This window comes from Lissotriton vulgaris, chromosome 6 (assembly GCF_964263255.1).
Source record: "Lissotriton vulgaris chromosome 6, aLisVul1.2, whole genome shotgun sequence".
NCBI classification, from domain to species: Eukaryota; Metazoa; Chordata; class Amphibia; order Caudata; family Salamandridae; genus Lissotriton; species Lissotriton vulgaris.
The window spans coordinates 1,258,300,872-1,258,319,275 of record NC_141694.1 but is presented as its reverse complement, the minus strand read 5'-3'; the positions used below and the strand labels follow the sequence as shown (position 1 = coordinate 1,258,319,275).

General features: G+C 42.3%; 1 protein-coding gene across 1 annotated transcript in view; it reads right to left on the bottom strand.

Moving 5' to 3' along the window:
• The window catches only part of LOC147708724 (uncharacterized), a 222,161-nt gene that overhangs the window by 182,710 nt on the left and 21,047 nt on the right, over positions 1 to 18,404 (bottom strand). The window contains exons 6-8 of the mRNA XM_086925770.1: positions 15,763 to 15,838; positions 13,736 to 13,788; positions 8,031 to 8,102 (exon numbers count right to left, since the gene is read on the bottom strand). Of these exons, the coding sequence (XP_086781896.1) occupies positions 8,031 to 8,102; positions 13,736 to 13,788; positions 15,763 to 15,838 (201 nt within the window). The remainder of the gene's footprint in view (positions 1 to 8,030; positions 8,103 to 13,735; positions 13,789 to 15,762; positions 15,839 to 18,404) is intronic.

The following is an 18,404-nucleotide window of genomic DNA, read 5'->3' as shown; positions in this document are numbered from 1 at the left end:
TATAGTATAACCACTGATTTTTGTGCATTTTAGAAGCACAAATACACCTGGGTGTTTCGTATGTTCACTGCTTTGAACATTATTTTGTGTCAGCCACAGCTAGTGTTTTGAAACTCTACCCTCTTTCTCATTTTTATGGTAATGCAGTGACATTATCCTGGGAATAAAATCATATGTAGGTTGTGTGATTTGCAGGACTTGTAACTTGATACGTTCCTATTTAGAAACTTTTTGAGATGTGGTACCGATAGGAAGTAGGTTCCTTAGGTCCTGATGAAGAGCCAATGGGGCAAGGCTCGAAACATGTTGACCAGATAAGCAAGAAATAGATTCATTGATATCAGTTTCCTTCTTTTTCTTTTCCCTTGATTTTAAATCTTACCGACTAGAGGTGGGATTAAAATAATGGTGACCTACTAGTCAGGTGTTTTAAATTTGTTTAGCACCTGCACTCTACTCCCCTCCCACAACATTGTTTTCATCATAGACAAAAAACAAAAAAGTGCTTCCTACGTATTGTGTCTGGTTGAAGCACGCCTCGATCCGCAGCGGATCGGGAAGAACCCCAATAATGAAGCATGCCACCAAGGAGCAACCCTGGTGGGTGAGGGGTCTTTAAGAAAAACCGGGTTTTTCTCTTATAGTGGAGGGTATGTCCATCGCTATGCTTTCTGAATTTACTGGGTTCTTTGTTTTGCTAAAATTGTATAATTAAGGACGGCGAATCTAGTTATTCCTCTTCCTCTCTCTCTACTTTTGATAGATTCCTTATTATCACATCTAAAATGGAGCAGAATTCAGTACTTACCGATTGCAATCTAGGGCCCACAACCCATGGGGCAAAGAACAGGCCAAGGGGGGTATTATTATATGCAGAATAACAAAATAAGGTGCTGCAAAATGTGCCAAACAATTTCCACGATTGTGCCACAAAATTTGCCAATCCATGCCCGAATATCTTGGAAGGGTTTGCTCACCTAAGGCATATGATGGATGACTAACCAAAGAGCAATGTCCAGGTTTTAATCCCATAGGTTTCTAGTCTGTTTAGAGCACTATCTTATTTGCATGCAATAATAACAATTCTCCATTTCAGTCATGCCTAATATTGCTCTTGTTTTACTTGTCTTATACTTTTCACACTCTTCATGCCAGACAACTATAGTTCAAAGAACCGTGCCCCTGCGATGAGAGACAATAGAGTTAGAGACAACTTTTCCCCTTGTGTTTCATCAGCATGTTTTGATTATAGGGAGCAAACAATGCATGTGGAACTGCTAGGATGGAAAATGTATGGCCAATATAGGAGCAATTTACTCCATTGAACATTTTGCTCTCTTGATCTCTGCCACAATCCTTAACATATCACAGCTTACTGGCACCGATCGCATTACTGGATTGGAAATTAAAAGCTGCACAGGCAAATATTTTCAGACTAGCCCGGTTCCTCTCCTCTTCCTCTCTTTCCTTCCACCTCCATTTTTTTGTCTTCTCTGTACCCACCCACTCTAATTTCTCTCCAAAGTCTTTCTGTCTGTGCTCTTTCCATAACCTTTATCTCTTTTCCTTTTCCCTTTCTCTGCTTATGATCCTTCTATAAATGCTGAAATAGACCATGAGGAGCTAGAGAGGGAAAGGCAACGCGACCTTTCTAAGACTGGTCTCCAGTGGCTCTAGCTCCTGTGTATATATATATATATATATATATATATATATATATATATATATATATATATATGTGTTCTCTAGAAATTTGCCCTTAAGCTTGGGAGGTCACTCGGCTTGGAGTTCTGCCATCCGGCATGTTTGTCTTGCGCCCCACATGGTGCTTCAATTTGATGTTTTTGCCTGACGCGTTTCGATGCCCTGTGCATCTCATCAGAGGCGGCTTCAGTTTACAGTTGAGATTGGCCCTCTTTTATTTTCATGGTTGCATGCAGGTATTACTTTTACCCTCTGCGTGTTTGTGCAGATATCTTGATGCATGCTGGGAGCTTGAGTTTCTTGATGGAGCCTTTTCTGTTATTCCTCACTGTAAAGTCATTACAGCTTTTCATTTTCCTTATTGGATTCGGCACAATGCGGAGCGTTTCGTTTAAGACGAATTCCAAGCGCTGTTACGCTACAGATAAGTTCTTGGACAAAGCCTCTCTTTTTCTGGGTTGAGAGATGATTCTCCTCCCGCGACGGGGGCCGCCGCTTCACATGTTCTCTCGAAATTTGCCCTTAAGCTTGGGAGGTCACTCGGCTTGGAGTTCTGCCATCCGGCATGTTTGTCTTGCGCCCCACATGGTGCTTCGCATTGTGCCGAATCCAATAAGGAAAATGAAAAGCTGTAATGACTTTACAGTGAGGAATAACAGAAAAGGCTCCATCAAGAAACTCAAGCTCCCAGCATGCATCAAGATATCTGCACAAACACGCAGAGGGTAAAAGTAATACCTGCATGCAACCATGAAAATAAAAGAGGGCCAATCTCAACTGTAAACTGAAGCCGCCTCTGATGAGATGCACATGGCATCAAAACGCGTCAGGCAAAAACATCAAATTGAAGCACCATGTGTCTTTTGAACTCTGTGTGAATTCTTGTGGCAGGGTCGCTGATAATGCTTTACATGTTGTATAATATTCCTTAGGAGTTTCCTCCTAATCTGATGTGTCCCAGATTTTCACTGAAGAATAATACATCCTTGCGCTGGTTGCCCACAGACTCTAGTGAGATGCCTGTGCTCCCACAAGATCTTGCCACCCATTCTTCTACCCACCGCCCGGCCTTCCTACATCACTCCTCCCACCCTACTTCACACCCAGGGCTTTAAGTGGGCTGGGTCCTGCTAGTGCTGAGCACTGTCAGTTCTTAAAAGCAAGTGCCAAGACAGGTCCCTATCGGGCTCTCCATTTTTACACTCATTGTGAAAAAAAAAAATAACTTAACTCTGCAATAGTACTAGCCATCACTGCTTTTGATGTAACTTCAAGGAAACTAAGTTTTCAGTTGTATACAGCACAAACGTGGAGCGCTTTACATGAGTACCAGTTACATTACACAAGGACATATTCATTTGTTGAATCAGAAGATATTGTGCCAATGTCAGGCTCGAACCCACTTTCTCAGCTCTAAAGTCGGCAGCTCTAGACTTACGCCACAACCTCACCCACAAGATCAGTAGCATTTTCAATATTATATACAACAAAGTCATAGTTGTTGGTGATTTATCTTATGCAATTTACAACCATTGACAATGTCAATAGTCCTGGCTTGTTGTAGGTGTAATGCTACTTGTTGTGTTATATATCTGGATGAATGGACAGAAGCAGCAAAATACCAGTGGGGCAGCACACTATGCTGAGCACAGATTTTTAGCTTAAGTGTTTTAAGCCACAACCTTAATTACGGCAATCATGCCCCTATGAGAGATCCCCCAGCTTTTTCGCCCTAATAAAAAAAGCCCCGTTCGCACCTATTCTATCCTTTTCTTTCCTTCCCTCCAGTTCCCCTCAATAGTCCTCCCATATACCTCCTAACCACATTTTACCTTAGTTTTGGGGCAAAGATACAATTCTTTCTCCTCCACAATTGTTAATACTTTACTTACATATGCTCAATAAGAATTTTCATTGTTAAACACTTTGGGGCCTTGGCAATAAATACTTATATTTCGTTGGATGTATGTCGTTACTACGCAGGCTTTTACAGCGCATGCCTTTACCACGCTGGTTTCACAACGCAAGTCGTTACAATGACTTGCGTTGGGGGGCGCTGGATAGTAAATAGTTTATTTTACTATTCCAACTCCAGTCCCCGTGGATAGTAGGGAAGGTTTTGGATAGTAAATTAAACTATTCCCTATCCTACAGCACCCCCCAGCGCAAGTCGTTGTAACGACTTGTGTTGTAAAAGTTGCGTGGTAAAGGTACTGCATGGTGAAAGTTGCATTGTAAACGCTGTTTCCCATTTTGTTTGTGCTGTTCTGTCAACCTCCGGTCTTTGCTGTGTTCCATGCTCTCTGAATTTGACTACTCTGTATTTTTTAACTTAATTTAGCAGCTTAATTCAACTGTGGGAAACTAAATGCTTATCTGCATATATATTTATCGGTTCTGGATTATTACTACCATGCGCCGTGTTACATAAAGCAGCCCCTTGGTGCAACGGGCTTGCGCACACGCTTTGTGCACCCCCAGGTTACTTTAGTACTTCAGAAGGGGCTGCAGATGCTTGTTCGGTTCCTTCTATAATACCGATAGTGCCTGCGTACATGTAGCGGCAGTGCTATCTCTAGAGGGCAATCCCTCATGTGTATTGGGGTGTGGACCCCTGCAATTGAGGGAATCTCTTTATCTTTGCACCGATGCCGCATTATGTACACAGGCCCAAAGGCAAGGAAGCTGTCAGGAGGCACACTGAAAGTGCGCCACAAAACAGTGGCGCAATTGATGGAGCAAGGATTCGCACGTAAAGCGACTTGCTCTTATTCAAAACCCTCGCCTAACTTGTAATAATATTAATTCAACCTGTCCGTCATTTATTTCGCCTTTTTCCCCAACACGCGGGTGTCCTTAGGAGGCTTGCCTATGTGTTTTTCCGTAATAACACAGCTTGCACTACTGAATGGCCGCTTCGCAGAAAATCCAGTCTGCGCATGCGTCGGTCATACCCACGTGATGTGACACACTCGCATTTTGGAGGGAGTTTGTTGCTCATGCGCATTGTTACTGAAAATGGCCGCTTATGTTTAACCATGCTCTCTGCCCACTCCTGCTGCTTTTTGCACATCTGTCTTTTTCGCCTTAAACTTAATGCTATAGTTATTATAAAGTAAGGGGTGCAGTGAAGAATTACCAGGTATACAGTGTATTCATTTTGTCTGTGTTTCTAATTTGTTTTCGCTTACTTTTCATGTATTACGCATCCATGGGCTGGGGTCGGGAGATGGAATCCATTTTGAAGCCTGTAAACTCCCCGCACACGTGATGAGGGAAAAACCCCACTGCGCAGAAGCCAAACTCTGCCAGCTGGCTCCTGAAGCAAGATGCGCCTGGGAACCTACCTAGGCCATGGGAGAAGATGCTGATATCTACCTAGCTAACGATACATTGTTTCTATACGCTGTACACTCTCATTGTTTTCCATATTCCTATGCCTGGGAACGTGAACGCAAGGGGCGGGTATGAAAAATTGAATATTCATTGTGGGAACACAGAATTATAGGTGGTAACCATGACATAACCACCTCTCCTGACCAATCATAAGTTGGGAACTTGTCACTTGCAACATTTGTGGGTGGTCTAGGGGTCCCAAAAGCGTATAACTAGCCTAGCTTAGCTTAGAGAAATTGTCCGACTTGTCCGAGTAGCAGACCTGTCACTGACCCTACGAACTCTATAGGTGATTGATACAGAGCGCTGCGGAGCACTCTGTCTACACTTTCCACAAACTCCAAGGGGTGGAAATAGTCCTAAGTGCTGGCGAAGCACTTTGCTGGGGAGGTTCGAAAACCCAATCAGGGTTACTGGCGGATTCCGTGCAGAAGAGGGGGTAACGCAGGCGTTGCATCCGAGGCTGCAGGTGTTGGTCGTGCCCTATGGTGAGCCCAGTCCTGACCCAAATCCTGAGGGGTATCCTGTCCTGACTGTCCATGAGCTGTACCTGCTCACCTTTGGTATTCCTGAATCCTTGAGGGTCCTTGTCCCCGAGCTTGTCACAACTGACCCGTGGCCAGGGTTAGTCTTCATTCCCGTCCTAGGTAAATATTCTATGTAGGTGTCTGTCTGACTATACTCTTACCTTTCCTCTTCTTAATAAAGCACTCTTGCCTGTGATATTGCCCTATCACCTTTAAAGTGATTTATATGCAATTGTTTATTAGTGATGTTCCACTTCTCTCCCTACCTGTAGGATATTATTAAAATTGTCGTATTATGTTAGTGTGTTCCATTTTCCCTTCCCTCTAGCATGGTTGCCGTGAACTTAGTAAGAATAGCATAAAGTTTAGAATAAGAATATTAGTGCACATGTTAGGCCCTTCTCATGTCCCTTGCCTTAGGTTAAGCCTGTTTTGAATAGCGTGTTCCCTGATACTCATACTCTGTAGTATTCCCTAAATACCCTAATGGTACTTGCCCTAATCCATAGTTATATTGTGGCTTTAATTCTAATCATTGATGTACTGATTTGTATCTGCCTCATTATCCTGGCATATTCATTCTAAAAATTCTTCATATAACCAGGCGTTTCCTGGTTGCCGCCCCTAGACTCTGGAACACCCTTCCTGCACATATCCGAGCAAGTCCCTCCCTGTTCACATTCCGCAAACAGCTAAAGACGTGGTTATTTGACCAATAGCCTTGTATATCTTCTTTACCCAGTTGCTGATCCATCCCTTAACTAGCGCCGAGACGCCCACGGGTATTCGCCGCGCTCTACAAATGTCAATAAATAAATAAATAAATAAATAAATAAATATAAAACTTTGAAAACCCATCAGGTGTCTGTGGTCATTATACATTATAAAGTGTGGATAAATGTACTAAGTGTATTAAAATTCTACTCCTGGTTAGGAATCTTGTTGCCTGTCCACTGCTAGCTCCTGATCCATCAGGAGTAATGTGCCTGTGGTAAGTCAGGTACATGAATAGTAAGTGGTGAGAGAGTCACCCCCCGAATTACTCATAGTAGCGTGTGGAAAAATCACCCGGTTCACGCAAACACTGTCATTTGTATGCACGCCAGGGCCCAGTGCGTGGAAATTGGGAAAAAGGTGACCCGGGTGAACTGCACGCTCTATCACACTCTCCTATGGGCCCCTCCCAGTCAACCCCTTGCAAGTGGGTGCAGTCCCTCACGGCACCCGCCTTCAAGGGGCTCTCGACAAAGGGATATGTAATCCCTCTTAAAAGTGCAGGTGGGTTGCCACCTGCATAGTGAAACAGGGAGCAACGTTTAAACAGCTACTCTATATTTCACTTGAATGTGCTGCCCCCACTGCACCACAAGTTCGCCGCTGTCCCTTCATAAAACGGCACACTTTTCCTGTTTGCGCACATCACACCTACTGAAAGGAAAAGAGCGTCCTCTCTGTAATAGGGTCATAGGAGGGTTATTATATCTATTGCACTATGCTTCATTATCTTTTAAACTGTTGACTCATATGCAATTGTAATGTTTTCAAAAAGAACATCTTTAACAGTGCTTCAAATGGTGGTGGTATTATTAGAGATCACAAGTCAATGACAACCCAGGCACATTAGGGTGCACTTGAACGTTTTGCTTGATCTTTCTCAAAATAGACAGCCATTTTGAAATTGTAGATAAGGTATCCTTCACAAGTACATGCACGGTCTCTATCAAGAGGATTGTAAGCGTCAATCACAGGCCAAAAGAGAGAACTTTCAATTAATGCTCTGTGACCAATCTAGATCTGAGAAATCCTCTTGAGTGCTCAGGAGCCTGGTTTTCCAAATATACATTCTGTAGATTTATGGTACAAATATCCTCTCGTGATGGTAAAATGGACCGCAGAGTCACCTTCACCAATAGTTGCTGTTTGATTAATCTGTTCTATTCTACATCCATTTCGGTGAAAATGTGAGGAATAAGGAGCAGTAGATGGGAGAGGATTTGAAGAGGGATAACTGCACCTTACATCCAGAAATGACGAGAAAAAACAGGAAAAGGTAGTAGTTGGCTAACAAGGAGCAGTGGGAGGCATGGCCTAAGTATGAAGCACGCCTATATGGTTAGGAAGGATCAATGTGACATCTGCAGGGAATGTGCTAGTAGATAGGAGGATAATCTGGGAAAAATAATGTTTTTTAAATTTGAATTTGATTTGATAATAAAAAGGCATTGAAGCCATTTTGAGGACGCATGCAAATGATAACTTTGGAAACTAGGGTCTTTTGTTATGAAGCATGCCCCATTGATTAAGGATGACATTGTGCTTATAGTGGGTCTACTAGCAGAGGACAATAGTGACAGTTTGTTAATTACTCGCATCCCCCCTTCACTCACACCCCCTTCCACTTACCCTTTCAGGTTGGCCACCATAAGGTACAAGACATCTATTTTGGATTTTATCCTGTGCAGATCCCAGCGGCCTCTGTGAGGATACCAAAAGAGGGCATCAGTCAATCATTCAACACTGGAGGATCCAATCGAGGGACCACCATATACCACACTTCCTTCCGGAAGACAGAAAATTAATCTCTTATACTTGTTCTAGAGTCCCATGGATACTCTACCTGAGGATTAAGTTGCTCACAGACTATGGATATTCATCATAGTCATTAGGAATGATACATTTAATAGCAATGTTTATTTTTCCTGCCCATTTGAATATAGTTTTGTTACGGAAGCTAAACGAACAATGATATAGCCATTAGGTTTGGCTTGCATTTTGAATCCTGACTAAAATATTTTTTAAAAGCCTGCTTTGATATTCAATGGATTTATGTGATAAAGAATTCAATGTATCATGAGTTCAGTGGGAGCTGCTCTGCAAAGGCAGAGGAGTTCCACCCCACTGCTTTTAAAAGCATTACAGCCTGGACGGAGAACATGCCCAGGCCACCAGTCCCTGTCTGAGTGCCGAACCACGGCACTCAGACCAATCGCAACTCTGCATTGCAGCGTTGTGATTGGTCAGGGGAGCCTGGGTGCTTACCAATCACAATGCTGCAATGCTGCATTTTGATTGGTCAGGAAAGCCTGGGTGTGCTTCCTGGTTCCTGTTCCAACAGACAGATACAGAGCAGAGAGGTGGGATGCGGCGATAAGGTTACTGTTTTTTATTTACATTTTTTTACATTCCCCTTCCTTCTTCCCCCAATCCATGCCGGCTGCCACTGCATGATATAGTGCATGTTTGATATGTAAAACACTCAACACTGCATAGGAAGCAGAATAATACACTAAACAACTGTACTCTGAGGTGTAAGAGAAGTACTCTGTTGGGTGAAGTCAACATCTGCTCTATGTATATTTTGAAGAATTGGTAATTAATAGGTAATACAAACAGCTGCAGTTTCAACCGTTCCCTAATAAAAAGAGCTTGCTCCAAGCAGCCAATTTAAAGTGCTGAAAGCAAATCCAGGGAGATAAACATGTGAGAGTCAAGCAGATTTTACAGATGTATACAAATTCAAACAAATGAGGATAAGAAATGTCTAAAAACAATACGGTATCTGCAGATGGCCAGTAAACAGAGCTTTGTGTTGTCCATCACAAATCAAACAACGACAGAAATGTGGCAGTGGCAACACTTAGGCAGCATAGGGAAACAATGGCCTTGTGCGGTTAGCAGCATGTAACAATGCAGCTATAAGGAGGCAGGAGCAGTATGAATAGCCACATCAGAGAATAGGGCTTTGGGGGGGGTGGCCGACCAGCGGGAGGCCTGCCCCCCCCCCCCAGGGGTTTTTGGGCCGGGGGCTGCCAGAGCCCACTGGGTTGGTTGGGCTCCATTGGGCTGGCGTTGGGCTTGTTGGGCTTGGGGCTGGGCTAGTTTTGGGCTTGGCAGCCAGAGCCCAATGGGCTGGTTGGGCTCCATTGGGCTTGCTTTCAGCTTGTTGGGCTTGGGTTGGGCTAGTTTTGCGCTTGGGGGTTTTATAACCGGTCATCTTGTGTCACAAGCCACCATTTTGGTGTTTGTGACACAATAGCCGGTCAGGGAGGACACTGGACAGTTTAGCTTTGTCCCGCCCCCCCTCCCTAGGGAACGAACTTCTGGTTGGTTTTTGCGGGGTTTGTTGTTGGAAATCTCATTACTTTTTCAGCAAGGTAGTTTTCTTGGGAGCAGGTGCATCGGGGGGGGATTTTGTATTGGTGTTGTCGCTGGAACAAGTGCTGGATTGGTGCGCTATATTTCTTTGGGGCGTTTTTCCTAGGTCAGTTTTGGTATAATGATGTATAGTTACAGTTATGAAAGAACATAAGAAGTTTACCTAGTTAGTTGTAGAAAGGTTAGGAAATTGCAAGTTGTGTTTATAATTGTTGCAGGGGGAACATGTTTAGGGGAGGGGGTGGGGGGTAAAGTAGGAAGACAATATTTAGTGAGGTTTTGTTTTGTATGTCACAGGCCAAGGGAACTTGTATGTTAAGTGAGCCTGTTTCCAATAAAGCAGCCTGTTTCACACGAACAAGCTAGTCTGTGGTCTGTGCTGCCCCCCTTTTGGCCCAAACAGCCTTATTGGAGACAGTGGCACATGTGAGAAGTATAATGGCTACATCACGTAGGCAATATGTGACCCCATGAAGCATGCAGCGGTCATACCTATCAGCACCCTGGGCCAGGTAGAACATGTGGTTTTTAAGCCCCCTAAGTTGTAAGCTCCCATGAGTGTATATCTCCTAAATGTCAATCCAATGTAATGTTATGTTACGTTTTGTTATATACTTTACTAAGCAAATAGGCACTACACAAATATGTTAACTTTTTAAATACCATGTCATGTTTTTTCAGGGTTGTCATGTAACAGAATCATACATGTTGGGAATCAAAGGAAATTCAACACTGTAGAACAACCAATTTTGCTATGTTTGTACATGAATATAGTTGTCATAAAAATACAACGGAGAACCATGTGTCTGCTTATATGCATTTTGCACTGTGTTCAATGTATATCAATAACTCAGCATTTCTCACAGCATAATTTATAGTTGGCAGTGAGCAGAGGTTACACCTTTCAGTTTCTGAGCTGTGCTGTCTGAAAAGTATATGAAGACTTGGAAGAATACATAGTCGCCTGGCCTGATGAACTAGGATCACCGCCTAAAGTATTAAAGGAAGTAATAAACCTAGGAATTACCAAGGACTCTATACTATCGATGAATGCCCAAGTGGACAAACTAGCAAGATCAAGCTTTGTCACTAGAAAAACCCTGCAACAAATTTTCCCTCATTTGGGATTTCCACACAAAATCCGACCTACTGCCTCCCTTTTTCTGTGGAAACTCGATTAAGCCAATAGCCTCTACCACGGATCACCTTTAACGACCATGAAAAGACTACAACTGATTCAGAACTCGGCTGCCAGGCTACTCTTGCATATCAAACTGCGAGACCCCATCTCACCTGCCTTGAAAGACCTGCATTGGTTACCGGTTGCCCGAAGATCCATGTTCAAGCTACTTAGTATCACTCACAAAGCAATACATGGAACGGGACCACTTTTCATCAGGAATATAATCACCAAACACTTTCAACAAAGGAACCTCCTCTCTAAAGAGGCATCTCGCCTCAAAATCCCAAGATACAAGAAAAAAAAAACATAGGTGGCACATTCCTCTGTGTTTAACCAGCCAAGCTATGGAACTCATTACCCCCCAACATAAGATCCACCCACAACCATCTTATCTTCAGAAAACTACTCAAGAATTGAGTCTTAGCCACATGAGCACCATAAGCAAACAGAAATGTACAGTATATCCCTCTGTATATAAACATTTATGTTCACTGTAGTTATGTACCTATCTTTGTGTATTGTTCTGTATAAACATGTAGAATAATTTTGTTGTTAAAAAAAATCATCTTTGGTCTACACGTACTTACTTCAATTGTGCATCGATGTACCTCCATGTACTTGGATCTGTGTGTCTGACTTTTCTCCTGAAAAAGCATCTCCAATGCACTACCCTATTTCTCATCCTGTACCTCTATCAATAGCTTTAATCTACATATACTTACCTCCTTTATGCATCTATATACTTTCAATGTACTTATGGATCTATATATTTATCACTTTCTTCTAATTTAGTATTTCCTATGCACTACCCTATATCTCAGCCTACACTTCTCTCAATATATCTTCTAGCCCAACTTTCTGACTCATCTCAAACTTCTTTCTACTACTCTTTCCAATGCACTACCTTATCTCTAACCTATAAATCTATCAATATATCCTCTACATCCACTCTCCCATTTATCCCAAACCCCATACCACTACTATGATCCCCAAAATAACCCTTTCTAGACTCTCTCCTACTCTACCCCTCCTTGCATCATCTGACACCTTTTTTACTATACCGATCCCCAAAACAAACCTTTCTAAACTCTTCCCTCTGACTCTTCCCCTCCAAAACCCTTTTTACTCAACCCAAAGCCTCCTCCTACTGCTATGACCTAAAACAAAAGAAAAAGAAAAAAATCCTTCACTCTTCTATCCCTCCACTATCCTTTTCAATCAAAATAACAGACTAACATGTTCACTGCTCAAATTTCATATCCACTTTACTAATTCACCACTAATCCTTTATGGGTTCTAGAATAGTGTGCTACTTGGCAATAAGGCGTATCATCACCCCATCAGGGTTACACGTGCTATAAAAATGCAAACCTTTTCCCCTTTTTAACCCCTCCCCAACCCTTCTCAATCCAAATAACTGACTAACATATCCACCACTCAAATTTATTTCCTGTTTCACCATACTAACTTTCAACACTAATCCTTATGGGTTCCAGAGTAGCATGCCACTTGCCAAAAAAGTGCTTCAAAACCACATCAGGGGTAACAGGTGCTATATGAATGAAAACCTTTCTACCCCTTCTATCCCTCAGCTATCCTTCACACAGCAAATAACTGAGTAATATCCACCACTCAAATTACTTTCATATTTCACAATACTAATTCACCACTAATCCTTTATGGGTTTCAGAAGTAGCATGCTTCAACACCCCATCAGGGGTAACAAGCGCTATATAAATATAAACCCCTTTTTCCTCTTCTATCCTTCTGCTATTCTTCCGAAAACAAATAACTGCTTAACCTATCCACCACTTAAAATTTACATGCATGTTTCACGATACTAATTCAACACTAATCCTCTATGGGTCCCGGAGTAGCGTGCTACTCGTCGAAAAAGCGCTTTGACGCCTCATCAGGTTAGTAAGCGCTATACAAATGCAGTTACAATATAATGCAATAGGCACATGGCCAAGTTGAAACATTGGCAATGCATTAAAAAGGCGCTTGGTTCTGCACCGAAACATCACAGTCATGTATGGAGGGGCCTTAGGTTCCCTAAGGCAGCCCCTCCTGAAAAGAGGGCTCTCAAAAGCCATATAATAAAGTCAGAATAGAAAATCCAAACTCTGAACACTGCAAGTGTTTGCAGTTTAAAAAAATTACTGAGCAAAGCAATTGACACTTTACCCCTCAATCAACCACTCACAAGATCTAGCGCAGCTTTATGCACTCCATAATGATGGCAGCAGTAAAGGAGCAAAACAAAAGATTTTTTTTTTTAAACACTCTCCAAAACAATTTCGAACAGCAAGAAATATGCATAACCACAAAATACATTGGACTGTGACAAGCGTTTCATCAGGCCAATACTAAAAGGAAGCTCTCCCACACAGGCAAAGGGCAGTCCCAGAATCCCTCTTTAGTTGCCATATGGTGTGTTGACATTGTTACTCCTCTCTGCTTTCGTCCATGTATCAGTTGGTATCTCAAACACAAAGAAACCTGCCTTGTAATACCTGCATGGTCAAGAGAGTACTCATAAAAGCATTTCACACTCACGCTCTAGAGCTTTTTCCATAACATTAATACACCATAGAAACTCTAACAAACTATTCAGTTTGTCTCTCTACATAACCCTTCTGCTAACCGGGAAATTAGCACTCTAAATAAAACAAATTAGGCATCTTAGATCCTGATAAACATGTTGTAAACTGCTGCCCCTTCCTTGTGGCAAAGGCTCTCTGGTGAGACACAGCGTTATGCTACTTACCTCAATACCAGACGCTTGAGCTCCTGCATCCAGTAGTTTACTTTGAGTTGTCTCTAGAGAGAGGCAAACATATTTAAAATTAGCAATTACTTTTCTAGCCAGATGGTAGGCCCTTGATCTATCAGACTGTTTTATTGAATTATTTTCTTTGGTTTCAGGTCATCACCAATTATAGGGTTTAATGTAAAACAATCTATGAACAATACATGGAAATGTTTCTCACCTGTTCACAATAACTTTAATATTCATACTATATAAATGTCTTCTGTGTTTACTATAAGACACAGTAGCTATTGGGACCTGGAATAGCAGTGCAGCAAGATGAGTGTCATAAAGATGCGGCATGCATCCAGAGAAGTGTCTTCTCCCTATTGCACCCTAGTCTTTTTAAGGAGATCACAGCCCAATTCTCAGTCGGAATATTATAAAGAGCATATCTGCTGGCCAAACAAACCTAGAGGTAGAGATCAGTAGCATGATAAGAAACCCTCAAAAAGAAAAGAGGAGGGCCAGAATGCTCAACAACAGGAGTTGGAAACACAAGGGCACCGGGTGGTCTTCATGCCAAGAGGCTGCATCGGAAATCAGTTTGTAAACAAGAAGCCATCCTTTCAGGAACATCATACCAGCAAGGGAATATCCATACATAGCAAGATTTCTTTCAGTTCTCAAAGTCGAGAACCTAAGGTACATTCTAGAGACAACCTCTCGCTAGGACAACTGGACCTAGACCTACAGAAATTTTTTAGCAACTGTTGGAACTGAAAAACATGCTGTTAGTCAGTTTTCTGGTATTCAAATCTAGATCATTTCCTGCTTGGTAGTCTATGCCGATTCTATGGTTCCAAAAGTTTCAAAAACATTGGGCACTCAATATGGAAAGAATAATTCAATCATGATGAAGCCGTGGGATGACTTATGCGCGATAATAAATCATATTAACATAACATAGCCTAAGCCTATTGCTTGATGTTCACAAATATATTGCCAAGATGCAAAACATGAGTATCCAGGCCTGTAACCAGGATGCTCGTTGGCAGGGTAAAATCTAGGTTTAAACTGAGGTGCAGGTAAATAGGAATCCAAAGACTGGATCGACAAGGCTAGAGGTAGGGAATAAAGATTGTAAATTTAGGCTTCCCAGATATATACCAGACTGCCAAAAAAGATCAGATTTTGGTCTCTAAATACAGGCTGATAAACCATAGCAGTCCAAAGCCCTCCCTTGTCATAAGTGTTTGAGAATATGTTCACCATCATCACATTTGACAAAGTACTACAAATAAAGATTTACTTGTTTGTATTGCACTGAATTTTGGCAATCTCTTTCCTGTTTAGCCTCAAAATCTAGTTGTGATGGAAATCATACTTGTTAAAAAATACAACTGAACAGATATAGTAAAGAGTAAGGCAGTGAAGGCAATAGCAGAGAATGTATGGGCACATGCATGAGGAGAGGAGACATGAACAAAGGAGGCGTCTATAAACAGCCATTGTTGTAGGGATTGTGTAGGAGCATGGACAGTTTGCAGGCAAGAGGAAAGAAGGGATGAGAAAAAAGGAATATGTATGGCCACAGGGTGTGAGGAGGTGATTAGTGTTTACTGATGAGGCATGGCAGAGGAAGCAGAGACAGAAAGGAACTACAGCAGCGTGAGTAGAAGATGCATCGACAGAGAAAGCATTTGCAAGGTTCTGAGGAAAGTTATGAGTAACAGAATGAGCCTGGAGACAAGAGCAAAGGTAATGTTCAGAGGATCCATGGACAGTGGAGATGCATTCATGTGATTTATCAGCAAGGCATGGATAGAAACTGGCAATAGCAGTGATAAGGGCATAGGTGGAACTAGCAATGCACAAGCATTGGCAAAGGAGGCAATATAGAGATATGTGGGGAGGGCACAGCCAGAAGCAAAGGTGAATAGTACAAGACAATAACCAATGAACAAGTTCACTCTTTCAATTACAGTTACATTTTTAGACTAAAAAATAAATGGGGTTTGAGGATTTACCAATCCTGTACTCACCAAGCAGGAGGAGTAGCTCATTTGCTGTCTGTTTAGCTGCTTGCCCTTTGTGAGATAGAGGTTCCTGGGCAGAGATCTGCCAGAGAAAAGAAGACAATATTTAGTGAGGGGGGGATTATCATTTATGATTTAACATACTGTAATCGGCAGAGCAAGAGGATCTCTGATACTGTGGATAACAGAGCTGTGTGTAGTTAAGACCTTCCTCACAATCCCAGCTCTCTTTCAGGAGCCGAAATGCGTATTTATTATCCCAAATATTTTGGTAACTCTGGGTCCAAGTTGTTATTCTCATTCTAGGGAAAACTCAGGATAGCCAGCATTTGAAGCGGGATAACATTCAAGAATTATAGATTCCAGGACCCAGTATCCTCAAACCAATTTGCAGCCAGCTCATAATGAGGCCACCGTGGAAAATAGAAAGCAGTTGAGGGGCTGATGCTTAAACAAATGAGCAACCCAATCATTACGTTGGGCGATCAAAGGGTTTGAGATATCAAAAACACTACCCCTGAGCATTTTGGTGAAAATACATCTGTGAGTTTGATGTGTGTGTGCCACTGTTTTTTAAAAGCTGGTCTCAGGCAATGGCAGAGTAAATACTTTTAATGTTACAAATGCTGCTGTGCAATTACCATTGAATGTGCTTATATTATGGAGGCTCCCTCCATCTCAAGAGTCGCACCTCAACAAGGCTGTGTTATTGAGGTGCAGCCGGCACAGTTAACCGTGGTGGGGTGGTGGGGCAGTGGTGTGGAAGCAGGTGGTCGAGAGGGAAAGTGGACAGACGACGGGATAGTGAAAGTAAAATTAATAAATAAATACATCAATAAAACTGCTTACCTTGCGCTCGCCGCATCGCCTCGTCGAGGTGGTTTTATTTATTTATTTATTTATTTTCTCTATCCCATCATCTGCCCACTTCCCCCCTTACCTGCCCGTCCCACCGCACTTACCTGTGCCGGTCGCGCCTGGTGTTAGTACCTTTGTGAATGTAGAGCTGAGGCCAACTGATGAGCTCTCCTGCTCTACCATGCTGCTGCAGACCTTCTATTCATGGAAATACCCGACAGCCCAAGGAGTTCAGACAAGCTGCCCCAGAATATGAAAAAAAAGTATTTTTACCTCTTTGCTGAGACTGCCCATGATCAACCTCCTCGTACGGGTGGACTGAGTGCTAACTCTGCCAGGTGTGCACTTACCTTTCTGTGTAAACACTTGCTTTTTTCACCTCGGTAAGTTACCCTCCATCTGTCATTTCACAGTACAAACTATTGTTTATCTGCTTGGCATAGAACACAGGTCAGTCTCTACCCTGAGTGACTTGACCACCATTAGGAGCATTCCTCAGCAACATACGTAGGCGATCCCCCGATAAAGCTAATTTATGCAGAAGTCTAACACCTCTGCTAGCAAAATTGAGTTTTTGCCCTTGTTGTCAACTTCCTCAGCAAGTAAGACATCTAGGCAGACTATATGACATGATTATCAAGATCTTTCCTTCCTGCACACCAAGCTGTTGACCCAGTCTCATTAGCACATTTGGGTTGGCAACTTCTATAAAAAAAAACTAACCTTAAACTTGTAGGCAAACCGGTTTTAGGCAAAAGCTTTCAATATGAACACTGAGAATTTAAATATTCATGTGTTCATGCCTTTTTTAAGTTCCCCTTCTTGTCATCATCTTATAGTGATTGGGATCAGATATTGATTGTGAACAGTATGGTAATGGCCATACAAATCTGGTAAGTGGATGAGTGTTCAGATCCTAGCCATTAGCACAATATTAACCCATCACTTCTTATGAGAGTGAATCGCAGACTGCAAATTGTGAACAGTGTTTCCAGAAGTATCAGTACTCATGTCCCCTTCTTTATGATAATACTGGCCTTTTTCCAGTTAGAAAGGAATAGATCTTTATTGAAAGTCAACAATTAATATTACAGTGACAGCAATCATTACAAAGACTGAACAGGATATTATGATTATAAATTGGGAACTAAGGGCTAGATGTAGGTTATCTCATTTTACCGATTCCTAAATACAGAATTTTACCGATTCGGTATTTAGGAATCAGTAAATATGATGTAGGTAATAAATCGGTAAAATGTACCGATTTGCTAATATTTCTTATTACCGATTCGGTAATACCGATTTGGTAATAAGAAATACCTTCCCATTCATTCCTATGGACCTGGAGGCCCATAGGAATGAATGGGAAGCCATTCACTATTACCGATTCGGTATTTACAGAATCAGTAATAGTGGGAGCATATTCAAGGGTAGCAGGGTGTCACATTGACACCCTGTTGTACCCTTGAATCGTGCATCTGAACCAATCAAACACTCACACCCAGTCCACAGATCTGGGTTTGATCCATCACCGTTCTTTAGCCCACTCTGCCACCCCAGTTCTGAACTGGGGTGACAGAGTGGGCTAAAGAACGGTGATGGATTAAACCCAGATCAGTTGACTGAGTATTGTCAATGCTCCGTCCATCACCACCCCCTTTTGTACCACTTTGTTCGCCATATGTTGGCAGGGTATGCTCAGACGTGAGTCCCTTGCTCACTTTTCCACTGGATTCAAGCAAGCCGGGCTGAAGACGGCTGAAATGCCAGAAACCGGTCCTCGGTAGCTT